The sequence below is a fragment of the Vicugna pacos genome, unplaced genomic scaffold (assembly GCF_048564905.1).
Source record: "Vicugna pacos unplaced genomic scaffold, VicPac4 scaffold_21, whole genome shotgun sequence".
In the NCBI taxonomy this organism is placed as follows: domain Eukaryota; kingdom Metazoa; phylum Chordata; class Mammalia; order Artiodactyla; family Camelidae; genus Vicugna; species Vicugna pacos.
This window is the reverse complement of record NW_027328742.1, coordinates 17,380,388-17,395,414: the sequence shown is the minus strand read 5'-3', so window position 1 is coordinate 17,395,414 and position 15,027 is coordinate 17,380,388. Positions and strand designations below refer to the sequence as shown.

The following is a 15,027-nucleotide window of genomic DNA, read 5'->3' as shown; positions in this document are numbered from 1 at the left end:
CAACGGCCTGCCAGAAAGCCTCGGTGCTTCGAGCATTTTGTTTCCATGTTGCCGTCACTTTAAGTCTTTCTGTTCGAGCTGAGGTCAGCGCAGTAACACTAACACCCCTCGGTGGCTGTAATCCCCCTTCGTCTGACAGTGCTTTAAAATGCCCCAGCAAAGATCACATTTATCAACTTCACTTAAATCATTTAATAATTTTCGTTTAGTTTGGACCTTTTTCTAATTTTTTTTTGAAACCAGCAGAAAATAGATAAGTGTCAGCTGAGACAGAGGGAAAATGGATGCAGAGCTGAAGAAATTCATGGCAGAGCTGAAAACACCTGTTCCCTACTCCGTGAGGAACGAACTCTCTGGGTCATGCCTTCGTGAATCTCTTCTTGTGATTTACCTTCAGTTATCACCGCAAAGGGGCACACCGAGGGCTCATTACCTGAGTGGTGTGACTCTCTCTGTGTCTCTGGAAGGATGAGGTTCCACCCCCGGACAACCTGGACAATCCATCCTCTTCAGGTAAACCTGTTGAGGTCAACACAAAGCAGCAGTCAGACTGTGAGACCTTCCCCCAGTAAAGGCAGCTGGGCGCCTACTGAACAGACTAAAACTGCTACATTTCCCTGGAAATGAAGGTCAGTGAACACTCACTGAAGAGTACATTTCCCAGGCGGCTCAGGAACACCAAGAGCTGCCTGGTGTTACTCCACCTGAGAAAAGGGGGATTGCATTGGCAAAAGAAATGAAATGAGAGTGAAGAAATAGGTCATAACAGCACAAAAGGGAGCAAAGAGGTCATGGAAGGGAGGAGGGAAAGTCCTGTAGAGCCTGAGAACAGACTGAGGGAGCCCCGACGTGGGAAGAGGAGCAGATGGACACCGGGGGTAAACGGGCTCGGGGGATTGCAGCGTGTGGCTCATCTGAGGCGGAGAAGAACGGAAGTCAGGTAAGGCGTGATCCAGGCATGTGTCGGATGCAGTCTACTGACTGCTGGCTTCGTGCGCTCCCCTCACACATGGCGGGAGGGAGGAGGCCGGGCAGAGACCTGTGAGGGAAAGGTCAGGGTAGCTGCCCATTCACACGCATGCTGTGATTTTGGTTTTTATTGGACAAATCCTCAGGGATCTGCTAGCTCTGAAACATCTAAGCTCTCATGACGTCTGTGTATAGGTGGTGTTTACTGAGCACTGATCTGAGCTGGCATCACCGTACTAGGTCCTCGTCACAATCCCACGAGGCAGTTCCTTTGATTTTCCCCATTTTTATGATGATAAAGTGAGCACTGGAGGGTTTAAGTCTTTTTCTCGGGGTCCTAGAGTTAGCAATAAGCATCAACGCTTGGGTCTGAACCCAGGCAAACAGGAAGCAGCCAACATTGCCAGGAACTGGCCGAGCCAGCAATTCAGTCCAGTCATTTTCAACCCGACTTCTCAGCTACGGTGGAGGACATTTAATGAAATGAAGTCCAAACCAGAAACCATGTAATGTGACTTGGAAATATTTTTAACTCAAAGGAGGTGTGGGGCAGGGTTTTCTGAACGCCTGAGGAGTTGCTGCTTTCTTTACAAGTCTACCTTCTGCTGCTCAAAATAGATAATTGCACAATATCCCAGCTTGTCAAGTGAAGGCTTGCTTCCCCTGCTGGTTAGGCTTTGAATCAGACAGCAGTACCTGTTCCAAAGGATCTACAATTCCCAGAAACCAAATGATATTGTAAAACCCGTATCTGAATAGATTTCGTGGATGCCAACCAAAGACTCCTTCGCTAGCGGTCTAGACCCATCAGGAGCTTGGCTGGAAAAAGCCATTCTCAGATGCTCTCAGAACCTGTGTGGTTCAGTGCCGCTATGGCACCAGGTCCAGCATGGCCCGGAGTCCAGCGTCTGCGCAAAGAATGCAGAGCTGCTGGGCCTGCAGACAGGCTCACCCAGTCCCTCCCGGTGGAGAGCCCTTCAGCATCACAAATTCCCTTACAAGACCTCGAGGATAAATACAGCGCACATAAAAAGAGCCGGTCTTCCCAGAGCGGTAAATGTAAAACCAAACGTGATGACTGCATTCTTTAATTGCCATTTTTCCTGATGCCCAGCAATAAAATGTATAGCCATCGAGCCGCAAGAAAGAAAATCACACTGAACATAAAATGGCCTAGATGGAATTTGTTATATCTTTATTTCCCCGCAAAATAAACATCTTTATATTCACAATATTTTGTTTCATATAACTACAACATTCCAGCACTAAAAACTGTTCTCTAATCTAATGATAAATAACCACAAGTCCAGGGAATAATTAAGTATACAAAAAAAGATCCAAGTCTGTGTTCACATCAGTAAAAGGATGGCAATTAGAGTAAGTGATAGCTATAATTACCCAGACATAACTATATTTCAGCAAATGAACAAACAGATAATTATTTCTGGGAACAGAGGTAGCATGCAGATACTGGAATTCAAGGGAAATCATTTCCTTGCAAATACCACTACTTCTGATTCAATTAAAACTTCAAGTTATTTTAAACCTTTATTTCCATCTTGTGCCTTTATTTGGAACGCACATTGACTATATACTGTGAATTATGAATCAGCACTGCCAATTGATTTGAATTATAATGCTCATGTATATATCATGAGCTCTACATGTATAATATTTGCTCAATTTTTATCGTGGGAAGAAGGAGAAATTTTCTGATTCTGCCCCTGCACAGGACTTAGCGGTTCCTATGAAATATGTAACTTTGTTGCAATCAGGAAATGTCTGCCTCAGTATCCCAGCATCCTGCCGGATATTTTAATACTCATGGGAGTCTTCAGGAACCCAGGAATTCATGGTGGTCACACAAGGAGACCAACAGAAACACGCCAGGCTCCTTTGAAAGACTGAAATCCCAACTGAAATAATTTTCCTCTTGTGTGTATAATTCTTGAGAATTTCAAGTGATCGTCAATGAACAATGACACAGAGCTAGCTTTATTTTAAAATCTGGTCTCTATAAGCATTTCTGGGATAACATATAACCCTCTGTTCTAGGGTTTGAACGTACACTATCTGTTACATACTGAAGTTTAGAAGCCTGGTATTCCTAAATATGTAATATTATATGATAAATTTTGGGCAACGTATTCTATAAAAATTTCCATTTGGTCTAGAGAGATTTTTGTGTGTTTGTTTGTTCCACAGATTTGGGGGGTTTGTTTTGATTTTTAGAGTAAGACTAGGAATTTTCTGTATTAAGTTTTCTAGGATATTTCCCAAGTCGTAGCTTTTGGCTTTGACTCAAGACTCAGACAAACTAAATATGTTCGTGAAGGGGTGTTTCTATTTTTTCCTCTCCTTATGGTAGGAAAAGCATCGCTCAAGGTGAGCTGGAGAAAATGTAGTAGAAGGGAATGTGCATATGGTCATCTTTCTTAAATATGTGTATTCAGTTTTGGCCATCCAATATATTCTAAATTCCCTCTTTGTTCAGTGGCTAGTCTTAAAAACTCCAAAACTGAGATCTTCTTACTAGATACACACAACCCCTGTGACATGCTCTTCCATCATACTCTCACTGACTATTGCTATCACTCAAATTCCATTTTCGTTATTTTAGGAATTTTTAATTTCAGTATACGGGTATCCAATGTTTTTGTTGTCCTTACCTTTTTTTTTTTTTTTTGCAAAAGGTTATCATCAGCGATTTCAGAAAGCAATGGTGTTAAAAGAAACATTTCCATCTCAATACACACACTCGTAAATCTGAACATTACACATGAACATGGAAAGTTTTACAAGATGCCTGTTTGAATCAAGTCGGAGTAATCGATCGTGAACACTCAGTGTGATTTTAAGGGTGGAAAATTGGGGGATAATTCTAATATGCCACAAAAGGGCTTGGTGGCTTTAAACCTTGGCAGTCCTGTCTGATGAGACGTGAGGAATCGCACACAATTCATGGCTGGCGGTAGACAAGGCAATCTGAGTTTGTTGACAGATATACGCTACGTGAGATTCCTGAGGGGAAACCAGACAGTTAAAACCGCACGTACAGTGTAACTCAAACCTTGTAAAAACAAAACCAGACATATTACATAAATGCACACATATATTTGTATTAAAAAACAGGATTTTTCACATGGCAGAATATCAGACATGCTTAGAGTATTTCTAGCTAATAGAATGAGTGGTAGCTTTTACTCATTCTTTATTCTTCCCTGTATTTTCCAAATGGCCACACAAAACATGCATAGCTTTTATAACCTGCGCAGAGTTAAAGCAGCCCATGAACAATTGCATCTTATTTGAGAGGCCGCTCAGGTCAGACAGGAGGGAACTCAGGGAGGTGGATACTGCAGGACCCGGGCGCCCGCACGGGCTTGTCTGTTTCCGGGGCAATAAATTCCTGGCAACTGCAGTTCCTTTGTCCAGAAATCTCTCCTGCTGGCGTAAAAATGCTCCGTCTTCCCAGTGTCATTTCCTTCCGTTGCACCGAAAAGCCTCTGTCTTATGAGCCTAATGCTCCTAATCATTACGTGCAATCCCTGCTCAGTATGATGGGGCAGCATTCGTAAACATGTTCGGATTTTTCTCTGTGTGTGATGAAAATAATCTTTTTTTTTTTCTGGTGCCACCAGAACATTCCCACATCACCCTGAGGACCTGAATGCTGAGCCTGAACAAACCCTGATCTAATCTGCTATCCACCTCCAGACCCCTCCCAAGTACAGCCAGCCCTGTGATGAACGTTGCCTGGCTAGTTCTCATCCTGGATCCATTTGCCCCCTCCTGCTGCGTAGGTCAGCAATGAACGTCTTTGGGTGAGCATGTGTTCAGATGAAAAACTACCTCCCCATTCTTCCTTGGACCTGGAGGGAAGCCAGAGACGGGACGACGAAGCCGGAATCTCTGACGCTCACGGAGGTCCTGGGCCCTGGACCTCTGACCTCCATTCGGAAATCTGCCTCCCTCTTTCTCTCCCATTTTTTTCTTTTCTTGAGGAATTGCAATGACCCTTCAGGCCAAGAGATGGAACACTGTCAGCCACCCAGGAGCTCCCAACAGCCTTTCTCCCAATCTCTGTTGGCTCTTTCTCCTCTGGGTAAAACCACTGCCCTAAGTGTTGTGGAAACCCCTCCATAGACCCCACTGTAATTTCATAGAGTGTGTCACAGGGTCACATGGCAGCTCTAATTTGCATCTAATTATCAATGACGTTGGAGTTTATTAAAAATATTTGTGTGTGTATTCACTTCTCCTTTCTAATTCTCTATCCAATGGTTTTTGTCTGCTTTTATTTTAAGTAAACCCTGAACATGACCCTTTATCGGTTAAATGCGTTAAAAACGAGTTCTCCTGCTGCGTACACATTTTCCCCTTGTGGTTGGCACCCTTATGTCCTGTTAGCTTGTCTAAGAAGTCCTTTCTTCTCCCATCGCTGAGGGTGAAAAATTATTATTCTGTATTTTCTTCTACACATTTTATTTTACATTGGACATTTAGACCTACAACCTGTGAGGAACGTTTTGCGTGTGGCCCAAGGTAGGGGTCAGGCTGCATTTCTGTCCCTCACGTGGACAGCAGTTGATCGTCCCTTCCCCGGCGTCCCACGGTGCCGGTCCTGCCGTCACTAAGTGGCTGTTGATGGCAGCTGGGAGAGTGCTCTGTTTATGTATTTATTTTCCCCTTCCTCTTCATTTCTTTTCTCCACGAGAGTTTGTGTAACAGCGGAATTATTTCATCCTTAGAATTTTGACAGAACTTACCAGAAAAGCCATTTGGGCCTCGGGCTTTCCTTGTAGGAAGGGTTCCATGTACAAATTCAACGACTGAACGTTTACACTACCGGCTAGCCATACTCCGGCTTTTCTCCATTTTGGTAACTTGCCAATTTTTGTTTTTTGAGAAACGGCTTCATCTCAATGAACAAATTTATTCTGGCGTGAAACTGTTCAAAATACAATGAACGGTCATTTTTAATTTCTGCCCGATTTCTGGCGGGTCCCCCTTGTCACTCAGAGATGGCGTTGTGTCCACTTCATTTCTCTGTCACCTTTGAAAGAGAATTCTCAGTTTTGTTAATGTTTCAAAGATTGCTTAAAGGTTTACCCTTCGGCTGTGTTGCTTGTCTTATGTCTCAGTAACTTAGGTTCTCCCCTCTCCTGAATCTATCCATTTCTTACAGACGCAATTTATAACCTCCCCACGGACGAGAACTGTTGTTTTCAATATCTGTGTTTTTAATATCTTCCCCTTTTCTACCGATTCGCTTTTAAACTTTCAGCATCCTCATGTTTTTCAGAAGTTTCAGACTTTAAAATATTATACTCATCAATTAATCTTTTATGTGAACTTACACTAAGAAGCTTCTAAATTTAACGGAATTCAATTTAATTATTTTCAAATGTGCTTTTAGGCTTGCCATCTGAGAGCTTTCTATTTGTCTTACTTCCAGATATTCCCAGTTTACCCCTTTTGCTCTCTTCTGCGTTGATTGACTTCTTATGATTCTATTTTACTCTGCTAATTTGGAAATTATATACCCCATTACTATTCTTTCAGTGGTTGCCTTTGAAATTATAACCTGCTAACTTGATTTATCAATGTATAATATTAAATATTGTTTTGACCCCCTCCTGCCTTCACTTACATTTTTATTGTTGATTTTTCCTTCTTTTACCTCTGAGCATTCTGGGTCTGCCCATGTTTAATTCTTTCAGGGTTTTTTCCCCTAAAAATTTCCTTAACTCCTATTCATTCCTTCGAAAGTTTTTTATTGTCTATAAAATTCTAGGTTGGTAGTTCTTATTTGAGCATGCTAAATGTGTGATTCCATTGTCTTTAGACTTCAACTGCTTCTTTAAAGGTAATTTGTCTTTTTTTTTTTTAACCTCTGGTTGCGTTTAAGATTCACGCTTAGTTACCCAGTGCTTCAGTGCAATGTGCCTAGTTTTCTCTTTATTTATTCTGCTCAGGCTTTTTTTCTTTTTTAAACAAAAGTCACATTTACAGACAGAAAGATGCACCTTTATTATACGTACCTGTCTATAAATTTATAGGAACACATGCACCCTTGTTTGTCGACAGCGCCACATGCCCCTCTGCAGCAGTCTGTGTCCCCCTCACATTCATGTGCTGACGCCCTAACCCTCAGGCTGACGGTTTGAGGAAGGGGGACCTTGGGAGGGGGTTCTGTCATGTGAGCAGAGCACCCACAAATGAGATTAGTGCCCTTATAAAAGGGACCCCAGAGAGCTAGCTGGCTCCTTCCCCACGAGGACAAGCAAGAAGCTGGCGACCTGCGGCCTGGAAGAGCGCTTCCCTCCGGGCCGGCACCTGACCGTGGACCCCAGCCTCCAGAACTGTGACTCGTAAATCACCGCCCTTTATCAGCCGCCCAGCCTGCGATGTCCGTCACCGGGCCCAGCCCCTGCCACTACACGCAGCCTCTGGCCGCCACTCGGCTGTCGCTGTCCCTCGGTATTGCCTTTTCCAAAATGGCATCTACACGGAATCGCACTTGCAGTCTTTGGATTCTAGCTTTTTTCACTTGGTGCACTGCGCTTGCGGGTCGCCCATTCTGTCCTGTGTAATAGCGGTTCATCATGTTTTCTTGCAAAGTTGAACCCTGCCCCGGTCAGCCTGTGAACTGGCCCCCGATGGACCCACCTGGAGGCACTCACACCTCATGTCACCCCCTCCCACGAGACGCTGGGACGCGGGATCCGAATCTGACAAGCAGGATGTGGCAGGAGTGCTGGTGTCCCCGCGTCCCCCGAAAGCAGGCTGTGCGGGAGCGTGGCTTCGTCTCGGGCGCCGTCCATGGACTCCTCGCTCCGGGGGAAGCCAGCTGCCCTGCTGCGAGGCCCCCGGTGTGCAGAAGCCCGTGTGAGTGATCTTGAAACTGGGCCAGCTCTCCAACCAGCCTCAAGATGACATCATTTTGGCTGACGGCTGACTGCTTCCTCACCAGGGAACCAAAAGTCACTCATTCAGCCGCACCCACCCAGACTCTCCTTGACCCACAGAAACCACAAGACAGCAGCCTCTGAGTTCGGGGCAAGGGGCAGTTCCTACAGAGCAATAAGGTGCAGCCACCAGCTGGAGGGGCTTCGTTTGTTTCCAGTTCTAAGTGATGGCGACAAAGACGGGAGACACACTTGCCCGCAGGTGCCCGTGGCATCGCTTTGATTTCTCTTCGGTAAACACCCGGAAGCGGCCGCTGGGTCGTCTGGAAAGTGCACATCGAGCTTTGCAGGAAAACCGCCAACCCAGACCTGCTTCTCCATGCTCTCATCCAGGCTGGAAAATTCTCTCATGTCCCTCAGCAGGTCCCGTCTCTCGTCGCCGGGTCCTCCCTTCTCTCCCCGGATCCCCAGGAGCCTCCTCACCACGCCCGTCAGGCCTCCAAGCCATTTTCTGGCATTTCCATTCCTCTCTTTTGCTTCTTTGTGTTTCATTCGGGATATTTTCTGATTTATCTCCCACTTCCCTGGAATTTTTTTTAATAGCTGTGTCTAATAACTTTAGACTCGTCTCCTATTATCCTTAACTTTACGACTGTATTTTTCAATTTCAGAATTTCCATTTGACACGTTTTATGGGTTCCCATTTCTGCTGAGAGTCTCACCCTTTCATCTCCCTGGGCGTAGTAAACAGACTTATTTTAAAGCGCGTGCTTTTGAACGCCAACTCTTTGAGCCCCCTTGGATCCTCTGCCATGGACCGGTATTTCTTCTTGTCGCTTTTCATCTTATCTGGTGTCCTCACGCGCCTGGTTCTTTTTGATTATGGGTTGAACTCTGTATTTGAAGAGCAGTTTGCAAGAACATTCTGAAGCCTGGGATGCTGTTTCTGCCCTTTGGGATGGATGTATGCGCTCTTCTCCCCTGTACCTGCGGATTCCGTCAGTCCGGGGGACCCTCAGCCCGGCCCCAGAGAATGAGGTGGTTCCCAGCTGAGCTGTGGTTCCTGGTTGCTCTTCTGGCCTCACCCTCTGACTCTGGCAGGTGCTAGACTCAGCCTGTCCCACAATCCTAGGAGGCACAGCCCAGCTTCGCAGCTGCCTCCTGTGGACTGAGTGAGATGCCCAGTGCCTTCGGAGAAAAGCCAGAACATAGGCCTTTTGGCTTGGCCTTCACTGCCCTCCACGCCCACCCCCAGTGCCTTCAAGAACAGACTGTCTGTTAGAGAACAAACCTATGGTTACCGGGGGAAAGGGGAGGGTGGAGGGAGAGACTGGGAGTTCAGGGTTAGCAGATACACACTACTGTACATAAAATAGGTAAACAACAAGGACCTACTGTACAGCAAAGGGAACTATATTCAATACCTTCTAATAACCTATCATGGAAAAGAACGTGTATAACTGAGTCACTGTGCTGTACACCCGAAACTAACACACTTGTAAATCAACTGTACTTCAATTAAAACAAGATTTGATGGTAAAGTTAAATATGTGTGACAAAATATTGAGAGACAAAATATTGTGACATCATATAAGACATCAAATATTCAATATAGAAACAGAAACATGCACGTGGAATAGAGAGAAAGCACACAATAAAGTTGCTGCTGTAACAGCTCTTAGCTCTGGGTGGTGGGATGTGAGGTCTGACAGCTTTTAAGATGTGCTAAATGTTCTACGATAAGTATGTGTCATTTTTAAAATCACAAAAATAACACTGAAAAACAAAATCTCCTGGCATGCCAGAAAAAAAAATGAACACCATATTGTATACTTGGAAGGGGCTAAGAGAGTAGAACTTAAATGTCCTCACCACACACACAGACACACACACACACACACACACACACACACACACACAGGGTAGCTGTGTGAGATGATGGATGTGTTAACTAAACTTATCTTGGTGATCGTTTGCCAAATACACATGTATCAAATCATCATGTTGTAGCCCTTACACTACCCAATGTTATATGTCAATTATATTTCAATAAAATGGGGGAAATTTTTTTTAAATGAAATAAAATAAAAGATAAGGTTGGTCTGAATTTTGCATTCAGACAATACTAGAAGCCCTGGGTTTCTTCAGTGTGGGAGAAATAGCTTTTTATTTAAGCCACTATTGACAGGTTTTGGACACACGTGGTCAAGAAGCCAATTTCTACACAAGTTCACCGGTGCACTCACATTAAATACTTAAAGCCAGTCTGGCATTTACCATTCCTTCAATATTACTTTTCTTCACACATTTTAGGTAGGAAAAGAAAAAGATAATTTTTCCTTAAAAATACCATTAGAACATCCATTTCCTCCTCCTGCTCAGTACAAGACTCATTCTCTACTGGTTTCCACAGACCAAATACTCCAGAAAAATCTCTGAAAAGTCAGCTAGTAACGAACGCAATTTTAATTCTTTAAGTTAAAAATAAGAAGTTGACAATATACCTCATGGTGATATCTCATGTTCTAAACCAATCCCCAGTGTTTACGGCTGCTTCATTCTTACGTCAAAAAGCTCAGTCTTCCTAGGCAGTTGGCACAGCTTAACGCTTGTACCTACTCGCTTCTGAGTTTGAAGGAGTGCCTACCATTTGAGAAAGGATTCCCATTTTCAGCGGTGTTGGCACTGGAGAGTGAATTAGATAACTGGATTCCGGGGTTATTCGCGTTTCCATCTTGGGTCTCTGATGCAGCGTCTGGTGTACCAAGATCATCTCGGCTCGTGAGGTTCATGTTAGTTTCAAAACCTGAAATACAAGGCAGAAAAAAACACTATTCTTCTCTGATAAAATGTACTGAATAAGTTAATTCAAAGACTAGAAGGAAGTCATACAACATTAGTTGCATTTGAAACAGTAAATAAATAATCATCCTTAATCAAGTGTATGGCCTACAGAACATTCACCAAATTTCGCCACAACGCTGTTAAACGTAATGGGATATGTGAGATGACAATGATGAATTTCCTGATCTGTTATTTTCAAGCATATCTATACAGAATTCTTGATGTCCTCGGTCTAAGAACTGGTCATTAGAGAACCGTCTACCTTGAGAAGGCTATTTCCTCCAAGAAGCATAGCGCTATATTCATGTTTCAGAAGCTTTCTGAGTGTTTAAATTAAGTCAAGCTGAAGCCACCTTATGGTTTTGAAAAGATAAATGTATTTTCAACATTATTACAAAATTTGTTACTGTCTGCTCAGGAGCACTAAACTTCAAAGCCCCACTTCTGGCTGCTGCGCAGTGACAGCACTCGCTAAGCGTCTGGTGCACATCCCACGTTGAGTTCTCCGAGGCGCAGGGACACAGAAGCCGCTGTCAAACTAGGCTGAAGAGCCAAAAGAAGGAGGTCCACCCGACTGGGGGATTTTTGTTCAACGCCAGGGACACGGTGCAGCTCCTGCCCCTGGTGGCGGGTGCACAGTAGATCTGCCCGGCTCTGGCTTAGGTTTTCTCAAGTTTTAGGTTAACATATTATTCAAAAAGGATAATAAGCAGAATATTCTGGATTCCACTTTCACGGGGCAGAACGGTTTCCCTCCCGTGGTCCCGAGGGCGGGAAGCAGGGGGAAGGCGGCGGCCGGCCAGCCCTTCAGAGCCCGACTCCGGGGTGGACCCTCCTCTCCTTCCTGGATGCCCCCCACCCCGGCCCTTGAGGCCTGCGCCCGCACAGCGCTCAGGCCGCGAGCCTGTCCCTAGGTGCTGCACGGGGACTCAGGTCTCGGGGCTGGGGACCTGCCCTCGCTCCGCCCAGGGGACCCGACCAGCGCAGCCCCCGCGGGGCGGCGGCGGTGTTAGACGAGAGCGCGGGCGCCCAGACCTGCAGGGGGGCTGGGGCTGGGGCTGGGGTGGGGGGGCTGGGGAGGGGGACGGGGGCTGAGGCAACGCCAGCAGGGCGCTGACGCCCGGCAGAAGGGTTCCCACGTGCACCAGCCGGGAGACGCCGGAGCTCCTGACGCCTCGCACTTAAAACCCGGTGGAAAAGCCATGGCCCCGCCCGCGGCGAACAGGGGCCCTCGCGAGGCGCCCGCGGGACCCGCCGGCCGGGCCAGCTCTGCTCAGCCTCTCTCCTTCTGACCGTCTGAAAATGAGGGACGCAGCTTCGGCTTTAAAGCTGTGTCGAGACCCAGACGTTCACCTGCTTTTACTTCTCTTTGAGCTATTTTTTTTCACTCTTCAATTCAGGTGTTCACTGAGTGCTGGCTCTGGGCCAGACACCCTCGGGGGGCTGCAGGGACAGGGAGCTTGGGACGCCCCTCCCAGGACGTGAGTGACGACGGACAAGCGGACAAGGGGACTAAGGAGCAGGTGGCGGGCAGTGGTGGTCTCCCAGTGCGGGGGAGCTGCCCAGGCGGCCCAGGGAAACCTCCCTGGGGTCTTGTCTAGGCTCAGAGGGGCAGCGGAAGCAGCAGCTGTGCGGACAGACAGCCTCCCCGCCCCCAGAGCAGGGAAGAGCTCCCCTTTCCCAGGGAACCGGGCAGAAGCACGCTTTCCAGAGGCGCGGGGCGCAGGGGCGGGTGAGAAGGCCGCAGGCGGATCCCCGGAGGCCCCCGCAGGCAGCAGCTGAGGTTTCCTTCCAGCGCGATGGTCGGTTCTGGGGGGAGGGGAGCAGGGAGCAGCGCCTGGGGAACAGGGACGCCCTCTTACACCTGTCAGTACAGGACTCAGAACTCAGAGGCGCTCTGGGGGCTCCTGGTACGAACACGTGACGCAAGCTTCCTTCATAACTGATTTCTATCTCATAAACAATGGATGTATTTAAATTACAGTCAAGGAGGAAGGAACAGCTCAAGTGGCAGAGCGCAGGCTTAGCACGCACGCGGTCCTGGGTTTAATCCCCACTGCTGCCTCCAAAAACAAACGAATAAATAAACCTAATTACCTCCTCCAAAAAGGTAAAAATTAAACTATATGCAAAACCTCCATTTCTACTCTTAAAGTTTAATTTTTTTCATATTTCCAATCAGCAGGTTAAACTGTAGCCAAGAAATGTTTTAAAAATTGATCACGAGTTAGGCTGTGATGCTTCTGTGATCCACTAAAACTTTCCTTATGTTTTTATCTTAAAAGCACACGTCTGTCCATCCAAGGAATGCTCTGGTGGGAATTAGGCAGTGAGCCCTTCCGAACCTAAGATGTGAGAACGAACGGTCAACCTGATGAGGCTCCTCCCCGTTGTTCTCACAGCATTGCCAGTCCCCTGCCACACCTGGGGCTTGACGCTCACCTTCAGTACAGTTCTGAGCAGCTGCCATTCTCTGGCCTATTTTCGAGATGAGGTCACTGAGGCCTGGGGTGGTAAACCTACCTGCAGACATTTCATAATCAGTCGGAGTTGCAGCCGGGCTTAGACCGAGGCCTGCAGGGCTCCGCCCACACTCCCGCCTCGGCGCGGGCCCCCCCTCAAAAGCCCTCCCTCCTTCTCCCACCTGCTGACTCCAGGACAGGGCAGCTTCTTTTCTGCTCCTTTCATTCATCACCAGTGCCCCGGTGGTAACGAACTGGGAGCCCCAGGTTGAAAATGGTACTCTAGCCACTGACACAGAGCGGGACATCGACCTCTCCACTTTGGGGTTATCCTTGTCCATGAGCATTACCCGAGGGTTCTTGATTACTTCATTCTGTGTCAGGCTCGGCTCGTAGGCACCCTTTTCCTCCAGGCCGAATCCACGTGCAAGACAGTCTGCGCCCCAGCTCACTAATTTCTCAGTTCAGCCACAATGAGGGTCAAAGGCAGAAACTCTCAACCGTCTTGATTTTGCTGCAGTGCTGGCTGTGTGCAGGAACGGTTCCTCTGCTTACAGGCACACCTGCTCCTCTGCTTAAGCACAGGAGGAGACACATCAGGAACAAACCGAGAGGACTCTGGCATTCAGTGCAAAGAAGTCTCAGCTACAGCAGCGCAGCTGTGAGACGGATCCTTCACGGGAAATTAAAAACCGGATAACACAGAGCAAATGAAGTCATCGTAGTTGTTCACGTTTCCAGGCAGGGGTCAGCAGGGTCTTGAGGGTGAAGAAAAGGCACACCAAAAGAACATATTTGAGATTCTCACCGAATCTAAGCAAACAAGTGGGGGAGTGAGTGCTGTCAACCCCTCACAGTGAGCCTTTTTGCATCTCTGCATCTTGTGAAATCAGCGGTTTGTGTAGTTCCGAGGCAGCCCTCCCGTCGGGCACATCGTGACACGAGCTGACTGCAAGAGCTGCGGTATTTTCTTCCAGCCTGTGAACCGGGGCTCCCGGGGACCCGTCTGGGGCTGTTCTCACAGGTACGGGAAAGATGAGTCACTCAGGGATCTGGCTCAAAGACGAAGTCTTGGCCTTCACGTTAGGATGTGATTACTGAGCACAAGCAGGTAAGCAAGGCACATTTAAGCTGAGTATTAATCGAGTGAGAGAATTCTAGCAAATCTCTACATGTGAGTACAGGAAAAAAAAAAAAAGAAGAATTCAGTGGTCCAGGGCTGGCTTCTGGATAACTGAAGTGTCACACGGGGTAGTTAGATCTTTTGAAAACTGTGGTTTTCAACAGGAAATGCTACTGCCCCCCTCAAGCCCCTGGGGACACTGGACAACGTCTGGCGACATTTTTGGTTGTCACCCTGGGGGAGGTGGGTGCTACCAGCATCCAGTGGGTAGAGGTCAGGGATTCTGCAAACCCCTTACGATGCACAGGACAGGCCCCCACGAGGACTCGTCCCCGGGGTGTCCGTGGGGCCAAGGTTGACAAACCCTGTTCTAAGCTAAGTCAGATCATGCCATTTGCCACTCATGTCTCTGCACTAGTTTCTTATTTTGTTCAGGTTCAGATGCAAAAGCTTCCTGAGGCTGAGAGATCCCCCCATGAATGCACTGCCTGCTGGTCCTGAACCTCATTTCCAACAACCCTCTTGCCACCTGCCCCGCCAGCCCCACCAGCCCCACTGGCTTCTCGGCCTCCCTTCACTCAGCCCCTCACCCTCCAGGCAGAGAGCGCGGGGCTCTGCTCCAATCACCCTGAGCAGAAAGGCCCTCCAGCCCTTTTGAGACGACAGCGCCTTTCTCCCGCCCCCGTCAATTTCTGTTCCCACAACCTGCTCTAGTTTT

The 15,027-nt window shown here is 47.3% G+C and overlaps 1 protein-coding gene across 1 annotated transcript in view; it reads right to left on the bottom strand.

The window, feature by feature from the left end:
- The window catches only part of LOC140694371 (unconventional myosin-XVI-like), a 124,995-nt gene that overhangs the window by 20,630 nt on the left and 89,338 nt on the right, over positions 1-15,027 (bottom strand). The window contains exons 11-12 of the mRNA XM_072957641.1: positions 10,528-10,686; positions 434-519 (exon numbers count right to left, since the gene is read on the bottom strand). Of these exons, the coding sequence (XP_072813742.1) occupies positions 434-519; positions 10,528-10,686 (245 nt within the window). The remainder of the gene's footprint in view (positions 1-433; positions 520-10,527; positions 10,687-15,027) is intronic.